This window comes from Drosophila yakuba, chromosome 3L (genome assembly GCF_016746365.2).
Source record: "Drosophila yakuba strain Tai18E2 chromosome 3L, Prin_Dyak_Tai18E2_2.1, whole genome shotgun sequence".
Taxonomy (NCBI): Eukaryota; Metazoa; Arthropoda; class Insecta; order Diptera; family Drosophilidae; genus Drosophila; species Drosophila yakuba.
Window position 1 is genome coordinate 13,679,832 of NC_052529.2, and position 19,363 is coordinate 13,699,194.

General features: G+C 46.8%; 2 protein-coding genes across 3 annotated transcripts; one reads left to right on the forward strand and one right to left on the reverse strand.

Moving 5' to 3' along the window:
- Positions 1–3: 3 nt before the first annotated feature.
- Positions 4–2,754, reverse strand: LOC6534026 (drebrin-like protein). Its single transcript, XM_002094677.4, has 5 exons — positions 2,078–2,754; positions 1,564–2,015; positions 1,326–1,502; positions 785–1,263; positions 4–721 (listed from the first exon to the last, which is right to left on the reverse strand). Exons 1-5 carry the CDS (start codon positions 2,330–2,332, stop codon positions 489–491), a joined length of 1,596 nt encoding a protein of 531 aa, XP_002094713.1. The 5' UTR covers positions 2,333–2,754; the 3' UTR covers positions 4–488.
- A 542-nt stretch (positions 2,755–3,296) lies between these two features.
- Positions 3,297–19,296, forward strand: LOC6534027 (vegetative cell wall protein gp1). 2 transcript variants are annotated; one of them, XM_015194886.2, is made up of 4 exons: positions 3,297–3,485; positions 4,053–4,220; positions 17,707–18,021; positions 18,086–19,296. In XM_015194886.2, the coding sequence occupies exons 2-4, from the start codon at positions 4,160–4,162 to the stop codon at positions 18,859–18,861; spliced, it is 1,152 nt and encodes a 383-aa protein (XP_015050372.1). In that variant the 5' UTR covers positions 3,297–3,485; positions 4,053–4,159; the 3' UTR covers positions 18,862–19,296. The 2 variants fall into 2 exon arrangements, with proteins under 2 accessions (XP_015050372.1, XP_015050371.1); XM_015194885.3 differs by lacking the exons at positions 3,297–3,485; positions 4,053–4,220 and adding an exon at positions 11,592–13,138.
- The last annotated feature ends 67 nt before the right edge of the window (positions 19,297–19,363 follow it).

Consider the following 19,363-nt stretch of genomic DNA (forward strand, 5'->3'; position numbering starts at 1 on the left):
TTGTTTTCCTTCGGTTGCACAATTATCAAAGTTTATTATCGAAAAGGTTATAAATCTCGATCAATAATACATATACAAAAGAACCCTGGTTTGGGAATGGAGCGGGCCTTAAATACTGACTAAGTGGTTACTCTGTATGTATTCTAAGAACATTTTAAAAGGACGCAACACGGCTTCGGCTATCGAGGCCAAACAATGATATAATATGTATACAGATGGGAACAACGTATGATGGGGTTGCATATGTGGCATGGATTATACGTTATATAATATGTATGTAGATAAAAAACAGACGCGTGATGTACGATAAAAATCTTATAGTCGCATTTAGTCATCGTTGAATCTCTTCTAGGTGTATCGCATTATTGTTCAAGAGTAGGGGTAAAGTGTTTAAGTAGCTATAGTCCGGATCCAAAATATAGTTGCTAGCTGCATTGGTGTAGATATTTAGCAAAAGGGCGTCCCAGCTGCTTGGCACTTGGGTTTCCCTAGTTGATGATCTCGACATAGTTTGCCGGAAACAGTCCATAGGTTCCATCAGGGCCCAGTCCCTGCCACCATCCCTCATCGATTTGATCGATATGCGTAATGACATCGCCTGGATCAAAAGTGATCTCTGTCTCGTCGGCTGCCTGGTAATCGTATAGAGCTCGTGCCCGTTGTCCCAGATCGCCTAAAGTCTCCTGACAGATAAAATCGTCCTCGTTCACCAAATCCGTTACTAGAAAAAACACTCGGGTTAAAATAAAAAACGTAAAACGGGTCATAGCTATGATTTTCTTACATGCATTTCTTTCCAGTGTGCTCATGCCGCTCGACTTGGCCGATTGCGACTGCTGCACGGTGACTGACACCTTGGTGCGGACCTCCTCTTCCTGATACTGGTCAACAGCGGTGTCTGTTTCATTGGAAGAGGTGGTCTCATCCGGTGACTGTGACTGCAGCGAGTTGGATTTACTATGAGGCGATCGCTTGATGGTCGAGAACTGCTCGCTTTCATGGGCAAGTGGAAAATCGTCTACCGGTTGAGACTCCTCAACCTCCGCTATTGTGGAAACTACCTCGGCAGCCACCGGAGCAGCAGGAGTTATAGCTGGAGCGGGGACTACTGGTTCAGGAGCCTCTACTGGTAACGGTTTGGCAGGGGACACAGCGCGTGGTGGTGAAGGCACAGGTGCATCATGAGGCTGGTTTTGGTTGAAAACGTTGATGCGCTGGGCAATCGAGTTGCGAGCTGGTTTGGCCGGCGGTTGCGTGTTTAGTCTATGAATCAAGAGAGCAGTTTATTTCTGATATAAAATAATAAGAGAGGGGCAAGGACTCACTTGGACTGAAGTTGTCCCTCGCTCGTGTGCTTTGTAAACATGGCCTTGGCAGCTCCAACACGAGAGCCAATCAATTCGCGGGCCTCCTGGTTCCTCGCCTGACGCATGCGCTCCGCATCGGTCAGATTGTTGGAAAATCCTGGTGCAGTTTTCTCAGGGCTTAAAGGCTGCGGAGACCTGTTTGAAAGCAAAAGAGTATTTACTTCCGAGAAGGTCAAATTCGGATATTTTTGTTTACGTTTTGATGGGTATGTGGGCCGGCTGGAGCTTGGTGGTGCTTATGACCAGTTTCTCCCGCTCCTTGTGCTCCTTCTCCTCGCGACTACGTTGCTCCTGCTCCAACTTCTGAAGCTCAAGTCGCTTGGACTCCTTCTCTGCCTCCTGGCGCAATTTTTCCTCAGCTTCCTCCTTTTTCCAGAAGTCCTGCATAACGCTGGCGTTTAGCTCCTTGGTGGGAATGACCCGAGTATAGTTGGTGCCCACCGGCGCCTTCTGCTCCTCCATGGCGCCTCGAGGTTCCTTAAAGCTGTATGCGGAGCTCACGGTGCTCAGCTTCTTGAGAAGCCGATCCAAGTCAATATCGTCCTCGTTCCGGGCATTGATGGTAAGGTGAGCGCCGGAAAGCAAATTACTCACATCGCGGATGTGGTTGGCGCAGGTGCCCTTGCGTAGCACAGGTGCGCCCTCGCCCTAAATGGGAGCACAGTCAGATTATGCGTATTGCGATAAGATAAGGTCACCAGCTGACTCACCTGCCAGTTGATGAGCAAGTACTTGTTGAGGCCCGTTTTGGGGTCTTCGATTCGGACGAAGGCGTACATAATCTTGCCGCTATTTAGGTCCTCGTTTAGCTCCTCCACGCCGCCATCGCCGGTGCCTACCACCTTCAGCTCGTTGGTCTGACCCTCGTAGCCGAAGAGGGACCAATTCGTATCGCTCTTGTCGTCCAGCACATCCTTCCAAGCGGCCACTATTTGCGCCCGATTCTTCTCAAAGCTGACAGCCATAATTCCAGAGTGACAACGACCTTGAGCAACGAGATCTTGGCCAGCTTTCACTGGGTCGCCTTATCGAGGTCCCCTCTCCGCGTCAAGTGAAAGCCAACGCCTCGCGAAGACTCCAAATTTGCTTGGGTTGTCTTGTCTTAAATTTTAATTAAGTGCAGCAGTCGTCTCACAATGGCACACAGACGTACACAAACACAAGCAGAACAATGGGATAGCGGGTGATTGATTTTCCAGTATGTGCGAATCTCCAGCGGCTCTTCAAATCCCACCTTTCCACCTTTACCCTCCGAGTTATGCGTACAGGAATAGGTTTTATATAACGATCAAGCAATTGCAACTCCCCAATTAACCAATCTGATTGGAATTTTAAACTATTCGATCGCTGGCGGCGACCCACACACTTTTTTGCAACAACAAACTAGAGCTGGAAGAAAGAGCGATGTCTATTCGATACTGTCAATGTTGCCACTCTGCAACTATCGATTATTCATGTAAAATTCAATTTCACTATCATAGGTTTCAGAGAGTACCTAGTAGTAGACCTCGGCAAATTTAAAGTACTTTTAACTTTACCTGTGTGCGAAATAAATGCTTTGACTCACATTACCTTTTTACTTTTAGCACATGTATCTAGTAACTCTTACCTTTGCACATTTTAAGTAGTTTTAATTGTTCCTTCGTACAAAAGAAATGCTTTCCGTTTCTGGAACAAAATGAAGTAACTGAAAGACGGTGCATATTTTGATATTACCTCTATTTTCGTTTATTTTTTAATTTCCATGGATATACAAAATATAAGTTTTAGGTACATTACCATATGTGAACGTGTAACTTAGGTTTCTCACAATGGTTCTAGTTAACGCTAAAGTTATCATTGGGTTGATGTCACCGCTTCACAGTGTTGGTGTTGGTAAGGCTGAACAAGTATCGATGTGAATATGGCCTGATGACTTTGTCATATCGATGTTACATCGACGTATCTGCCAGCTCTAACTCAAACTGAACTATTATTGCAATTATACCAAAAACCATCGAACCCCCGCTTTTCCCAGCGCAAATCGTGAGAAGTCGGTGAAAATTGGCGAGGAGAAATCGCCGTACAGCTAAGGAGCAGGATTCCAGCGAGGATTTGAAGGCGTACACCTGGCGAAAGGTAAAGTGGCTCCACTGTTGTGGCCTGATATTTGCGTATATTATGTGGAAACTAGACGTCGGATGCTGGCTGACTGGCTGGCTGACTGGCTGGCTGTCTGACTGGCTAGCAACAATATGGCTTTGGCTGCTGTACTCGCTGTGCTTTGGTCATTGCCGAAATATTCAACGGAGCAGCCCCCGAACTCTTGGTCTTGGTGGCTCCGAAAAAACCAGTCCCAAGTGCATCGTGGCCCCCGCCCCCATGCCCGACCCCTCATCTGCATCACCACTTCCCCAGCTTTCCGATCAGATGGCAACTGTTTGGCAGCAGGATTTCGCCTTCGTCTTACTTGTTTCAAGTCAGCCAGTCAGTCTTTGTTCGCTTTGGTTTGGTTTTGGTTTTGGTTTTGGTTTTGTTCCATTTACATATATGCCAATGCCAGGCTCGGGCGATATATCCAGTTTTTCACTCGGATATCTCGGTGTATATATGTATGCACATGTACGCGAGTGATGTGTGTGCCTTTGCGAGTCTGTGTGTGCGTGTGTGTGCGGTTGCTCATGGTCAATTTCTTTGCATTTTCAGTGTGAAACTCATGCGGTGCAGATCGAGTCGGTGCAGGAGCAGCGAAACCAAGTCCAAGTCCAAGTCCAAATCCACGTCCAATCCCACGTAGAAGCGTAGAGATCATCATGGAAACGGCGCTGGATGTACTCTCTAGAGCAGCGACCATGGTGCAAAACAATCCCAGCGGTAAGTAAGCCAAACCAATCCGACCCAGACTTCCAGACTTCCACACCAAAAATAACAACTGGAGCCATTAACCAATTCCGTTTAAAAAGAGTCGACAATTTTTATGATTTCAACTTGGCCAACAACATGCCATGATGTACTCAACCCAACGGGGCAGTGGGGGTGGGGGTTACACACAGCTCTTTTATGGCTTTCACCTTTGAGCCAAGAAGACTCGGAAAGTATTTCAACAATGTGTCAGACACCGAAAGAAATATCCCAATGTTATGAACAACTAGCATCTAAAAGATTCAAGGGAATGTAAAGCACTTTAAGTTAGTAGTAGTTTCTTAAAAATATAAAGCAATTTCAGAATGGATTTAATGTGTATGTGAATGAACTTTAGAAACTATAAACTGATTTATATAAATAGATTATAGGCTTGACATTTTATTGTTATATTTTATTATAACCTGAGCCTATCACTATATTCTGCACTATCAACGTCTTATCATAGATAGAAACAACGTGTAAGAATTGATTTTAAATTGCTTTTGCTAGAGAATTCAAGCCTAGTTAATAAAATCTAATCTGCTTATTATTCAAATACATAGAATGATGAATAGTTGTAGTTACCTCCCTACAAATGCTGTTCAAATTCAAGTGGGCTATGCACAAATTCAAATGTAAACCCAAATTTAGCTCGCAAAGAATACGTGCCCCACCATTTCCTCTTTTTATCACATGCTGCCATATACAAACTGCCCGCTAAATGTAATTGCATTTGACCTTTGAATTAAGATTTGCTTTTGAGCGTTAATTCCTTTCGGTGTATCCAGGCGCAGGCCTTCTGCGTGCTCCAGTCATGATTCACGATTGCAACAGTGCCCCCTTTCCGGCTGACATCTTCTTTGTAACCGCGATCCCCCACTCAGACAGTGTCTTCCGAAATTCTACCCACCCGGCGACATCGATGAGCGCGACAATGGAGGCAGGCGGATTCCTGGCCGCGAACACTGTGCGAACGCATAAACACTCGACGTATCCGAGAAATGTTTTATTTTCGTACAAAAAAACGACAACAAAACATTCCAACAAAATGAGTTTGCGGCGCATTCCGATTCCGATTTTCATAAATGTGTCAAATGCCGCATTTTCGATGGCCGAGCGGCGAGCGGCGAGGCAGTCGAGCGGTTGGCATGGCATATGCGAAGTATCGTCGGCCACCGGACCCGGGGACCCCTTATCAATAATAGCCACCCAGCCGACCAGCCAAACAGTCAGCCCATCGTTTTCGTAGTGCCACTGCGGCTGACGAGCACGAATTGTCGAGTGGATGTGGTAGGGGCATTTGTTCGTTCGTTGGTTCGTAGTGCATATTTCTGTACTGGCGACATATCTTTTATATATTTGCAATTTGCATTCTCTGCCCACCATGCGACACACCATGCGACACACCACAGCACACCACCCAGAGCGACAAACAAGCAACTCGAGCGACCGCGTGACATGCCAAAGAAATGGCCGGCAGAGAGTGCCATATAGTAGTGTATGGCATTCAGTGCGCTGGATCGCAAATATGTGTATAATTGTTAAACAAAAAGGCAATTTGATTAGGCATGCTCTCCGGGTAATTGCACAATTTATAGGGGTGGGCGGTGGCGACGGCGATAAGCTGCACAGCCCTCTGTTTGGGCTGTGATTTCGCCCCCCATTTACACATTTGCCCATTTGCTCATTTGCCACTGATAACATGCAAATCATGCCTGCACAGCCATGGAATGCCGATAATAGCCGCCCCAATTTATGTTTATGTTTGCCTCCATTTCAGTTTCAGTTTCATTTTGCTGTTTCTGTTTCGGTTTTTGTTTATTTACCCATTGGGGAACGGCTTTATCAGCCATAATTCTGAATATTTGACAAATTCCGCAGCCGATATATATGCGTACAGCTGTCAACACAGCGAGCTGAATTTATGAGATAGCCCCCGATACAGAAAGAGAAATGGTTTCGATGTTCGAATAAATATTTGAAGACACCGCCACGCGATTCGTTGGCGATATGTGTGCGATTTGTGGGCGATTTGTATGCGATTTGTGCGCGATTTTTGACCATGAGCAATTGGCAAACAATTGAGTTCTTAATGCAGCGGCCTTAAAATCAAAATCAGCCATTTAGACCTTTTTTCGTCTCTTATGATTTAGCGGAGATGAGCGATTTGATTGATCGGCAGCAGCCAAAATGCAAAATGTCGTTAACCTGCGCATGATTAATGGAAATTTGTCATAATCGAACGAGGCACTCGAATTCTGGATCTTCATAAATCAACGGCGACGTAGAAAAGCGGGTCGATCGGGCCGTTAATTAAGCGGCCCTTCCATTGTTTGCCGAGGAGCTAACTCTATGGCCAGGCCATAATTAATAAACAAATAGTTACACAAATTGTGGCCTGCCATCTAACCAGGCAGCCTGGGCACAAAAGAAAAATTGTGGCAATTTCGAGCGCGGCTGGCCGGGCACAGCTGGAGATGGACACCAACCGTTGGCTATGGTGAGCATGGTGCTGGGGACGGCCTGGCTCATCAGGTAATTTACATGGCCTTTCAATTCTCCGTTTTAGCCAGTGCCAGTGGTAGTGCTAGTGCTAGTGGCAGTGCCAACTCTGTGGGCCAACACTCTCTTCCTTTTACTGGCAATGGCCAAACGGTGCGCATAATTGCCGCAAATCTCGACCATAGGAAAATCCAGCGGGCAAACCAGTTTGGGTTTGTTATTGCCATGGGATGGGATTGGATTGGCTCCGTTTGGTTTGGTTTGGCTTGGTGCGCTGATGGGCTTCGGGTTGGGGATTGGGATGAAGTTGGTAGATTTGGATGGGGTTGGGGATGGGGACACAGATTGGGACTAGAGCATTACCTTTCTTTTTACTGCTGCTGTTGCTGCTGCTTGTGATGTTGCTTTTGCTTTTGCTGCTACTGCCGAGTCGCGAGCGACTGCTATTTATTTATTTAAACATAACATTTGCCTATTTGCCATAAATTTTCACTCCGCGCGACTTTTGCCAGCCACTCTGCACAGGAAGAGGTGGCAGATGCAGCGGCAGAATCAACTTGTTGCGCACAATATCGAAATGAAAGTTGTCTCGCAAACACAGCAGACTATTCTGCCCATCTATCTTTCTATCTATCTATATATGTATATATATAATTATATATATAGGTATATATCGGAAACTAGATTCATAGATCGGTGTTCGATTTGAAATTCGGCTAAAATGTATTGGGATTTTTCTCACGCTTGATTTACCACCGGATGATATTTTATAATGACAACTATATTTATGTTATTGTTAGTTGTGTCTATTTGCCATCGTCGCCCGTTGTTCTTGTTGTTGTGCCGCATTGTTTTTGTTGCTGTTCTGGGCAATCGAAAACCAGTTTCTCTTCAAATCGCGCGCACGCTCGAGTTTTATTTAAATTTTGAACTGGTTTGCCGCTGATTTGTGTTGTCTCCGCTGCGTATATATTATGTACCCACTAGATATATACATATATTAGATTGTTAGATTTCACAAACTGGGGCTGCGGCTGAGATATAAACATAATTTGTCTTGTTGCTTCGCTATCGACAAGTTCTGGAAATTGCCGGCCACCTCAGTCACATCAGCCACCGCACCGCACCTCATCCCATTCCATTTCATCTCTGTGTGTCATCATCTATGCGCAATCTATGGAGCAGAGCAGATCTCCCATCAAGAAGTCAGATCTCGGTGACTTCCGCACTACACTGACCCAAATTGACAGGCAAGGGATCTCATGTTTCTGTGCCGATTTCCAAACAACACAAATTTCAATTAGCAAAGCATTTTCCGGAGTTTTATTTCGGTTCTCCCAGTTTCGAATCAATGGGGCAATATTAAATTGCTGCTTAGCTGGTCATTCAGCCGCCGTCGCAGAAGTGGAAAAAAGCTTAGGAAATTTGGCTCTGAGTAACCTGTCTTTGGGCGGAGTGGGTACATAAGTAATGTCCCAGATGAGAGATGTTATTCTAGACAAGTTTCAGTGACTTTTTTGCTTAGCTCTGTGTGTGGATATATTTGGTGTAATTTGCCCTTTATGTTATAAATTAAACCATTAAAATCATTAGTTTCCACTTTCCAAGCTGGCCCGTATTATTAAATGTTTGAAACGCATTTCTAAGAAATATATATATATTCTGGGCAAGATATATTATTTTTTGTCTCAATTAGAGGCAGAGCATCAACTAAATTAGTTTGGGGGCTTTCCACTCGGCTTCTGTAAGCTTGCCCGCATAATTTGAGCAGCTGCCACCCTTTATGTGCCCCCAAGTCAAGTTTACCCACTCAGCTCATCCAGTTTTTGCTGCTCCTTACATTACTTTGCTGCTCTGGTCTACGATGTTTGGATTTCGGTAATTTGTTGCCATTGTTTTGGACCAACCAGCCAGTCAGTCAGCCAGTCGCAGTGGAGCGGAGTCTTCTGCCCCAAAGTCTGTTTGGATCTCTCCCCGTTTGTTGTCATTGTTTTATGGTTTTTCTTTTTGTTTGCAGTGCTTTAGTTTTTCGTTTTTTCCATGATTGCCATTCGATTGACCTCGTTGCGCATGCGTGCGCATGTTTCACGCTACACTACAAATTTTCGCGCACAACAAACGCCTCGGATGATGAGTAAGCGCCAAAGACCAAAAACCAAAACCAAAAGCAAAGCCCAAGCCAAAGTCGAAGTCGAAGTCGAAGCCTAGGAGCACTCAATCCATTACTCAGCCAGTCAATGGTATTAGCTGGATTTCTGTACGTTACATTTAGCGCTTTTTCGATTTTTCGTCGGTGGTTTAACAGCTGAAAATTGCACATTTTGTGACTTGGATTAGCAAACGAGCGACGGTCGATGGTGAAAGATGGAGAAAAGGCAGCCCATAAGCGGAGAAACATCGATGGATAGATCGATCGATCGATCGATTGGTTGGCGGATGGAGGTTGGTGGATGGTATATAGTGGATGGCGCGAGATCAACAGCTGAGCTTGTGCAAGTCGGTTCGGGGCAGGCCAACTGGGGCCATATGATCAGCAGCCATGTGCAAGAGTCGCCTCCTCCTGTCCAGCTCAGCTCTGCTCCAATCCAAGTCGATCCACTTCACTCTACTCCCTCTTTGCTCTGCTTCATTCGCCGCGTCGATGTTGCCGCTTTTGCTGTTGCTGCTGCTGCTGGCGTTGCAGTAGCAATATTCATGGGGCAACAACAGTAGTGGTTGTACTACAAATCGGGCGTAAAATTTCATGGGCCTGCTATTGAATTAGAAACGAGTTTCTGTCGCTATTGGTTTCTGCTTTCTGCCGCGCTGCTGCTGTTGCTGTTGCTGTTGCTTCTGTGCCGTTTTCTTGCCGCCAAGTTGCAGTTGCAGTTGCAGCAATGGTAACTGCTGTTGCTGTTGCTGCTGCTGCTGTTTGGACGGACTGAGAGACGGACGAGCCGTGGCCTGAACTAAGCCAAACGGAGTAGAGCCAAGCCCCAAAGCAGCCGCAAGCATGTAGTACTCGTACCGTCGACCTATTGTATGCCACCAATAACAAACGCAAACAGCGCTGCGAACATCTTGGCTATGTGATGAGCTTTGTCCTGCGGCTATTTGCATTGATTTTCCAAGGCAACTGCAACTGCAACTGCAGTTCTCAGTGGCGCAAATTTGGCGTAATTGAAGTTGATTGATTGTGGGTCATTGTCATGTTTTAGTACCTTTCTTCTGCGAAATGGGCAAATTAAATTGTTGCAGACTTATACAAAAGTCTGCTATAGGTTTACAATAGTTTTTTTTAGTCGTTTATATATTTTATAAATTATTCATTGCATTCTTATTATGCAAGCATTCAGTTAAACATTCTTAACTAAAAGTAATACGTGCTTCGGGTGCCCGAAATCGGTTGCTTCGCAATTCAAACTATTTCCTTTGGATTCCTAAATGTATGTGGCTCTAAACCAAATCATTATAAAATATTGTTGTTATCAGGACTGTTTTTTTCGTTTTCCGCCCAAATTCTTGTTTGTTTATATCTTTCTTTACTTGTTTTTTTTAAGAATAAACGAGAGTGATTATCCCTACAGTTAAAAAAAATATATATAAATATATTTAAAATTCTTAAATTCTGAATCCTAATTTTGGCATAGTTAAAGAATATTTAAGTGTTCTTTCAAAGGTATTTTGTAAGCACAAACTAAAGGTATTTGGTAAAATTTCTTTCCAAATAACCAACATTTATAATTTATCAATAAGAGTTTGTTTGTTTTGAAAGACTTTCTAGAAAGTATATATCCCTTAGGGCAATTCATTCACGCTTTTGTTTTAAGAATGGAGCTATGATCCCTTTTTGAAATGGAAAAAACTGTAATTTGGGTTATTAGTAAGAATTCTAGGTATTCTATTGTCGGTGTTACTCGGGCAAACCCTCATTTTCCTGGTCGGTTGTCATTTTCGCAAGCCACACTCACACATACGAGGCAATCGGTGGAACGTAGGTAGTTTTGCACGCAGATACAAACGTTGCTGGATTTACGCTGGTTTGCGGCAAAACTCTGGGTAAACATTATAATGAGCCCAATGCAGTGACCGGGCCCAAAACAAAAAACAAAAGAGCGCTGCAGACAACATGAAAGAACGGCAAAACGCCAGAACGCCCACACCATGTGCTGCATGTGCTGCATGTGGACCCGACCCGACCCGACTGGCCCTACCCAAAATCGCAGACCATCGCCATCACAGCTCCAAAGCATACAGCATACAGCATACAGCAAGAGTTCGCGCGGACTGTGGCCAATTCCCAATTGCTGCCATTTCGTTACCCTTTTGCCCAATTTGCCAAGCATCAATGGGGCAACGGGGCGTGGCGGCCACATCCTACGAGCGGATATACTCGTACCCCGACACTGGACCCCTTTCTTTGCCTGTCTTTCAGTTGTACTTTTTCAATTACCAAATCACCGAAAGCAAGCAGAGATCCCAAATCCGTTGAGAACTCCAGCGAACTACGAACGAAGCCAGTCCAACTCAGTCCAGTACACAGGCCAGGCCAACCAGAGTCGAAACGGAAATTGGTAAGAGGAGAAATAAACGAAAAAACAACAAGGGACAACAACTGGCGCAAGTGCAAATGGCTCTAAAAGAAAAGAAATGAAACAAAAAGCCCCCAACTCTACAGATCCCAACCCTTTCCTTCCCCACCGATTTCTTCAGCGATCCAGAGACCCGTGGAGACTTTTGCAGCCCAGCGAACGAGCGAAAGACGAAGGCTGGCGAAGAAACCGAACAACCGAAGACGGAAGACTCGGCTTCGGCTGTGGAGCTTCGAAAGCCCCCCCATAATAATAATAATACAGCAAGCCCCAGTCGCAATCTTCAAGTCGCCGTTCGCCGTTCGCTGTTCGACGATCAGTTTGAGTTTGGCCGTGGAAGCCGCCAGTTCGGTGTCGCTTTGCTCAGTTGTTCAGTTGCTCAGTTGTTTAGGTGTTCAGTTGCACGGTTCCTCAGTTGCTCAGTTACTCAGCTGCACAGTTCCTATTGCTATATAGCTGCTATAGCTACTGATACCTTGCTATACGTCTCGTACTACGATTTGTGGCGTGGAACGTGCGTCCAGATCGGTTCGTGTGTGCCGCCCCGTTCATTTCGTTTAAGTTCAGTTTAGTTCAGTTCGTCGGTCTCTGAAAGCGAAACTGGCGCTCAAGTTCAGTCAGCGATTTGTCGATTTCTATGCAAATCATTACTCGGAAAAGAAACACATATAACCCAGAGACGACAGAGCCGCCATAACAACAATAACAACAAAAGACGGCAAAGACGGCAAAAGCCAGAAAAAAGAGCGTGCTATTTTTATTTTGCTAAATGTCGACTCGAGGCTCACGTCGCCGGAGCAGAGCCAAAGTCTCCGTTTCAACTGGCGAGAGACTGTAACCCGAGTCGCGGTTCGCGCAAAAAAAAAAAAAATAAGAAATATAAAAAAAAAAAACAAAATCGCAGAAGAAAAAAAAAGGCAACAGACAAACAGAAACAGATTGTATCTGTATCTATAGTCGCGACTTGCGGCTCGTTTTGTGGCGCACATTCGTGTATCTGTATCTGCCGCCGAGCGCAAAAAGTAATCATAAACTGGAAGGGAAAGAAAAACAAATAAATAATAAAGGCAACAGAAAAGAGCGCCGCTCCCCAGCATCCGCGGAGTAATTCAACTGATACCGATTGATAGATACCCGCCCCCAACTGCCAGCCAAGGCGTTTGGATTTCTGAATCAGCTGAGTCGGCTTTTCGGCGGTGGTTGTGGGTTGAGAGTATCGATCCCCTCCAGAGATTTGGATCGAGAAGAAGGAAGTGGCTGGAGTGGCCCAGCTAATTGAGTATCCATCAAGTAGAATGGCTCTCCGCTTGGATTATCGCTGCCTGCTGGATGCCTTCGAGGACTACTACTACCACAAGGAAATCCAGCGCATGGTCGCGGAAACGAGCGGAGCTACAGCAGCATCTCCCGCATCATCCGCCTCCTCGACGGCCTCCATCTCATCCGCATCCTGCTCGAGTGGACCCTCCACGTCCTCCAACGCCTCGTCCACTTCCAGTTCGCACAGCACGTTGGCCCAGGTGGCTGCTGCCCGAGCGGCCGCCGCGCTGGCGGACCAACAAGTCCAACTGGCCAGCCAGAGGGCCATGTTCTACAATGTGCAGCATCCTCAGCAGCTGGAGCATCTGGAGCAGCTGCATGCGTTGCAGGCGGAGTCCGGCCATCAGCAGCAGCATCCGCAGGCGAGCGCCGATCCCAACGCCTCCTCCATGGCCAACAGCCTCCTCTGGCAGCCGTGGCGAGATCTCCAGCAGGCGGCCGCCATGCACCACCAGCTCTACAGGCAGCAGCAGCAGCAGTTGCAGTTGCACTCAGGTTCGTTTCTCAAGGGCTACTTCAAAGAAATGACTGACCTCTGACTGAAAAGGTTGAATCTGTCACATACTGGTGATCTTGCTTACACTTCATTGGGAAGATGGCACATGAGGCCACAAAGTTTGTTTCTATTCTTTTGAATGGGAGCTCCCCTTCTCTTTGCTTTCACGTTTCGTATTCGTAGTTTCTTTAATTTCCCTTATCAAAACACACAATTTGTTCCGTGGTGCCTTAAAGTTCAGGGTTCTGTTCTGTAACGTTATGACGATTCCGTGTAACGATTATAAATAGCCATACTGTCGGCACATGGTACGCTTCAAATTTGAGTAAATAAATATGAGAATTATGTGCAGCAAATGTTTATCAATAACTTGGTACTGAAATGCATTTAAACACAAGTACAACCCCTTTCAAAAATAATTTGCCGTTTCATATAATGCCCTTTGTTTGCACCTCACTATTACAAGTCGATGTTCAATGTCTTACCAGTTTTGGATTACATAGCTGTGTTGAACTGAAAACTATAATAGCAACCAAATTATCAAACATCTGAAGATGTTTTATTGCAGCCTTGAATATTTATATAAGTATACAAATCTGGCATATAAAAAGTCCCAAAGTTCTTTGCATTTTACCCAAAGTTTCCTATGACAGTAAAGGGAGTTCTTGTTACCGCTTTGCTAGAAATCTCATTACTGCAAGATCTTAGCTAGACTATGATGGCTCTCAAACCAAATCAAATAAGTTTCGGAAACAGTGGGAATATTGTTTATATAAACTCTTTCAAGAGCAGAGTTTTAATGTGTTACTAACATCTTTAAAAAAGGTGTATGTTTCCTAGCGAACATTCGAAAGCATTCCACTTCTTGAGATGACTGTCCATTGAACATAACATGATTCGTTTGGAACCATCTTGGTGGGAGGCGGGCAAAGTGGAGCGGAGAGTGGGGAAGTGAAGACCACGTCGCTGCACCTGCTGCACACGTGGAGGCTACACTCATTCGCCTGATCACTCGGTGCTGAAGTTCAATGGATCGGCGAACGTGCCCTTTCCTTTGGCCACTTGGCCACGATAACCGCTCGCCCACTCCGCTGATGAATGGGATATCGGAAGCGATTCGCTAAGCCTTGGCTTATCAGCCAGTGGGCGGCGTGTGGCCAGGACGTGGACGTGAACGTGAACGTAAACGTGATGACGATGGGATTGGGGCTCAGACCAGACTCAGATTGGCAACGGCAGTGGCGGCAAACGCAATCGGTCACGCCGACTGCAAGAGCGTATCGATGGCGTCTACAGTCGGCTTGTGCCAACTGGAAAATTGGTAATGAAATTGGCAACACTTTTACTGCGCTCCCCCGTCGCCATCGATTGGCTTCGGGCTCCAATTGGCAAACAAGCAGACAAAACACACTCGTACTCACACTCGCACTCCACTTCCAGCGCGTTAATTGGCGACATTGCACAAATCACACAAATGCTTTCAATTACATGGCGACGCCAGGCAAACACAAAAATCACAGAAAACAAAAAAAAAAAAAAGCAGACAGAGAAAGAGCAAAAAATGAGCGCCTGTTTAAACATTAAACCTCCATAAAAAAAACACTACTGCCTGACGATGAGGTGGAACTTAGGGGCTGTGTGGAGCTTCTGTGCTTGGCTCCACTTGGTATTGCTTTGCTTTTGTTAATTTGTTGACATATTAAAACCAGATTTGCAATCAACTCGGCCAGCGGGTAATGCGGGTACAGCGGCAAGTCTGGCCGGGATCGGAATCGGGATCGGGGGCTTGGGGATCGGATCTGTGGTTACGGGCATGACTCACGAGCCGGCGCGAGAAAAGAAATAAACGTAAAATATACAAATAATGAAAAACGCCTGCGACGGCGGTGGCGGCTACGACGATGGAAAAATAAATATGTACACAAAGCTACAAAAGCTACAACAACCAGAGCAGCAACAACTTGTTTGCATAAGCCACAAAACGCTGTTCCCATTGCTATTGCTATTGCTATTGCTCTGCCTTTGCTGCCATTTGTAGTACAATCTTACGGAGTGTACACTGTACAGGCCATATAAGCATGCAAGTCTGCTTGAGTTTTGTCACTCTCGCACGCCGTCTCTCTCCTTCCGCCTCTGCCCCTCTCTTTCTCGCGTTCCCCGGGCTCGGAACCAGATTTTGGGATCTCACTGGGCCGGCTTTCAAATCGCCAGCCAGCTGATATATCACCTCGGCGGTGAAGAAGTCGAGATTGGCCCACCGTCACCGGAAATTGTGAAATGTCTCGCCAGAAATAATGCTTCGATTTTGTTGTACAATAATAATGATGTCTGATTGCTGTAATGGGCAAACTTTATAGAATACTTTGACTACAATTACTATTGCTAAATGAAAAGCTTATTATTTGACTTTCCATGTAATTGCTTTGCACAAAACACATCAAGAAGTAATGAAGTTACTCTACTTATTCGAATTATGGGCACTGGGCAATGCTAGGATAACAGTTGATGATAAACCGATGACAAAGCCTTATAAAGAAACATATACGTTGATTTCTTAATTATTCAACTTTGGGGTTGTTTATAGCCTATTCAAGTGGTTCTTTATTGCCTTAATTCACTTTACAAATGCCAAAACCAGGTTTCTACCTCTAAATCGTATGATTTTTTGAGCCTTGTTGTAGCTAACTGTCGCTATGGATCCCACGAATGTCCCTTGCTTGTATCATCGATTTAACCTCGTTTCCAGCTCCCCTTACGAACTCCACCAAATTCGGAATCAGATTGCCATTGAATCGACTTCCCCTTTATCGCCAATTAGCCGATACAGAAATGATTAAAACGCCAGAGGCAGCAGAACAAATAAACAATGCCGAGAGGATGCTGAAAATGCGGTGGCGGCGAAGGTGAGATAGGGAGCAACAGACCACAATCCGCAAAAGAGGGGGAGCCTCAAAAAGAAAGCTTCATGTTCCATGCTCCATGCTCCATGCTCCATCGTTGTCGTTGTCGTCTTCGTTGTTGTTGTCGCTGTTTTTGCTGTCGAACCGCCGATCCCCCAACAGACGACGACGTCCGTCGACCGGAAATGTGCAATAAAATTTGAATGTTTCTTTATTATTATCATCATCCCCATCATCATCCGCTTGAGCCCAAGCCCAGGCCCAAGTTCGCTCCCAGCCTCCGTGTTTGTTGGTTTTTAATGCCTCTTGGCCTGCAACTCCAACTCCTCTGCATCCTCCTCCTCCTCCGCCTTCTCGTCAGCCTCCGCGCCCAGTGCTCCACTCGGAGCAGACCAGTTTCTGGGCTCCCCTGACTGGTGCTCCTCTGCCTCTCCGGTTTGGTTGGACTCGCAGCAGCAGAAGTAATATATGGCAGCCCCGCAGTGACGTTGCCAAAAACAGGACAACGCTCCCGCCTGCTCCTTTCCCTCCGCCTGCTCCTGCTCCTCCGCCAACGCCAACCGCCTCCATCCCAGCCAGCCATTCATTCATTCATTCATGCCTGGGTTCCTGGGACTGCAGCTACTCCTCCTCCTCCTCCGATGGAGCTCTCAGCGCTGCTCGAAATGTGCAGAAGTCGCCCGACTGGTTTGCCAGCCCCTTCGATATCGGCCGAGAAACTGGGTTCTGGGACCTGGCTTCCCGCTGCTGCCAGCCAGCCTTTTGCTTTATTTATAAACTTGGTTTCCTGGCAAGCTGCAGCAGCTACACTGAGCGCCTGGAGCGGATGGATCTTTCATCCCGACGGGATGCCCACGCTCAGTTTTGGCCGCTTCCCACGCCGGCAGCTCGGTCACTCGCCCATTAGCAGGCCAGGCACGTTCCTGCGTTTCGCGCAGTGTAGGCCAGGCCCAGACTTTTATGCACACACACACTCATGCACACAGAGGCGAACTCAAAAAAGAGCGTAGACCAAACGGGTTTTCGTAACCAATTTTGTTTGTGCCGCGGAGTTTCGATTGTATGCTTTCTGTTGTTATTATTTATTTGCTCGAGTGTGTGTGCCTTTTTTTTTATTTTTATTCATATTTTTTTTTTGCTGATGACGGCTACGTCTTCTTGTGCATAATTTCTGTGCTGCCTTAACCTCTTCCGCCCGCCCCGCCGCTCTTGGCCGTTCCGCGACTTTGCAGCGCTTTTGGCTGAGGTTCATTCAAAAAAACGAAAGACTTAGGCAACAAACTTGCAGGAGGGAGCGCTCCAGGGGGCAGAGATTTGGATATATAGACGCAGGCAGGCGATCGGGTGAAGGAGAACCTTTGTAGAGTCAGCTCCGCCTCGCCATCTGATTCATTACGCCCACTCATCGACCGCATAATCGCAGCCAAGACGACGGACACGTAAACCGCACCGCACCGAGCATTGGTGAATCGCTAGCCAGACAAAACCCAAATCAACCGCAAAGCCACAGCAAATTTATGGGTTTTAATTGAAATTCGATTTTTGTTTATTATATGGACATGGACTATTACTATTCAGAGGGCTAGCCAAAAAGATGGCCACAAACAGATAACTCGTTTCCCTGAAAACTGTTTTTGACTCTCTTTGTTTCTTCTCTCTCCTTGCAGAGATGCGTGCGACGTCCAAGGTGCTGACCACCACCAAGTGGCGACGCGAGCGGCGTCAGCGGAGTGCCGGATACCAGCCGCACGAGGCGGGCAGCAGCGAGAGGGACCGGGAGCGGGATCGGGATCGAGAGGACCGCGACATGGACAGCCCCATTGACATGTCGGTGACAACGGGAGCGCTCAAGCAGAGAGCCTCGCCGCCGCCTCCCTATCGCGAACCCTTGCCTGGGACCAACTACGCGGCCAACAGCCGACCCAGCGTCATCACCCAGGCTCCACCCAAGAGAGAACCACCGGAGCAGGCCCAATCCACAGGTGAGAGCTCATCTACACATCAGTGGTCAATGATCATACTAACCCGATTTGATTTGCCTTGCAGACATGGCGATGTGCGACATTGACGAGCACTTCCGACGCTCACTGGGCGAGAACTATGCCGCCCTGATCGCCAAGAAGTCGCCGACGCCCACGCCAACACCAACGCCCTCGCCAAGCGGTACTCCCAAGCAGCAGATTTCGCCGCTGGCCTACGGACCGCCTTCGTCAACCAGCACAGTGGCATCGCTACACTACCAGCAGCATCGCTCGCCGCTGCCCAAGCCGGGATTGGTCATTCTGGAGCCAGAATCCCAGCAGCCGGAACTGCCGCCGCCACAGGAGGAACCGCTACCCCTGTCGCTAGCACTGCATCGCACCCAAACGCCGCCATCGCCGCCACCCTCGGCTACGGGATCGGCGCCACCGCTGCCCACGGCCGTCAGCCAGGTGATGGAGACAGCGGTGGCGGCCAGGCGGATCCTGGACACGCCCCACCACACGCCGCCGAGATACAACACGCCACCACCACCGCCGCCGGCTTATGGGATAGCCGGAAACACCACCGTTGTGGCGCCAACACTGACACCGACTCCAACTCCGAATCCGACGCCTTCGCAGATTCCCACGCCCACGCCCAGCATGCCGGCCATTATTCGCGTGAAGGCTGAACCCGGATTGGCGGCCGTGGCTGCCTCCTCGACGCAGACGCCGCCCGCTTCGCCCACCTCGTCCACGAATATCTCGATATTCACCAAGACTGAAGCCTCGGTGGACGACCACTTTGCCAAGGCGCTGGGCGAAACCTGGAAGAAGCTGCAGGGCGGTCACAAGGAGTAGACGAGCAGGAGGAGCAAACGAGCAACCCACCCACCCAACCGCACATAACCCGATCCCGATCCTAATCCTAATCCCCAAAACACAACCCAACGCAACCCAAAAGCAACCCCTGATCCTCAACGATCCAACTCAAGAGCTGTTTTTATTATAAATATTTCAAACTACACAATTAACGTTTAAAGATCTCATGCTGATGTGAACGGAAATTCTTCAACTGCGAGTGTATTACAAGTTTCTGATATAATGATTTTATTGAATATTGATAACGGTTAGCGCGCGGATATCTATGATATAATATACATATGCATATATATATGGATACATGTGTATGACAAAGTGTATACGTACAAGTGACAAAATTTTGTATTCTTAACGCTTAGTTGGTAGAGACTAATCCTTAATAATATACCTATTAAACATAAGTGAACAATCCTACAAACTCTGTCTTTTTATTCAAAGAAAATGGGAAGTTAAGCGCAAAATTGCAAATTTTGAATTTTCA

Coding starts and splice junctions, on each gene's coding strand:
- LOC6534027 (XM_015194885.3), top strand. CDS start 12,619: ATGGCTCTCCGCTTGGATTATCGCTGCCTGCTGGATGCCTTCGAGGAC. Junction 13,139..17,706: donor GCAGTTGCAGTTGCACTCAG/GTTCGTTTCTCA, acceptor CTCTCCTTGCAG/AGATGCGTGCGACGTCCAAG. Junction 18,022..18,085: donor GGAGCAGGCCCAATCCACAG/GTGAGAGCTCAT, acceptor TTTGCCTTGCAG/ACATGGCGATGTGCGACATT.
- LOC6534026 (XM_002094677.4), bottom strand. CDS start 2,332: ATGGCTGTCAGCTTTGAGAAGAATCGGGCGCAAATAGTGGCCGCTTGG. Junction 1,503..1,563: donor GCCCACATACCCATCAAAAC/GTAAACAAAAAT, acceptor GCTTTCAAACAG/GTCTCCGCAGCCTTTAAGCC. Junction 722..784: donor CACACTGGAAAGAAATGCAT/GTAAGAAAATCA, acceptor TGTTTTTTCTAG/TAACGGATTTGGTGAACGAG.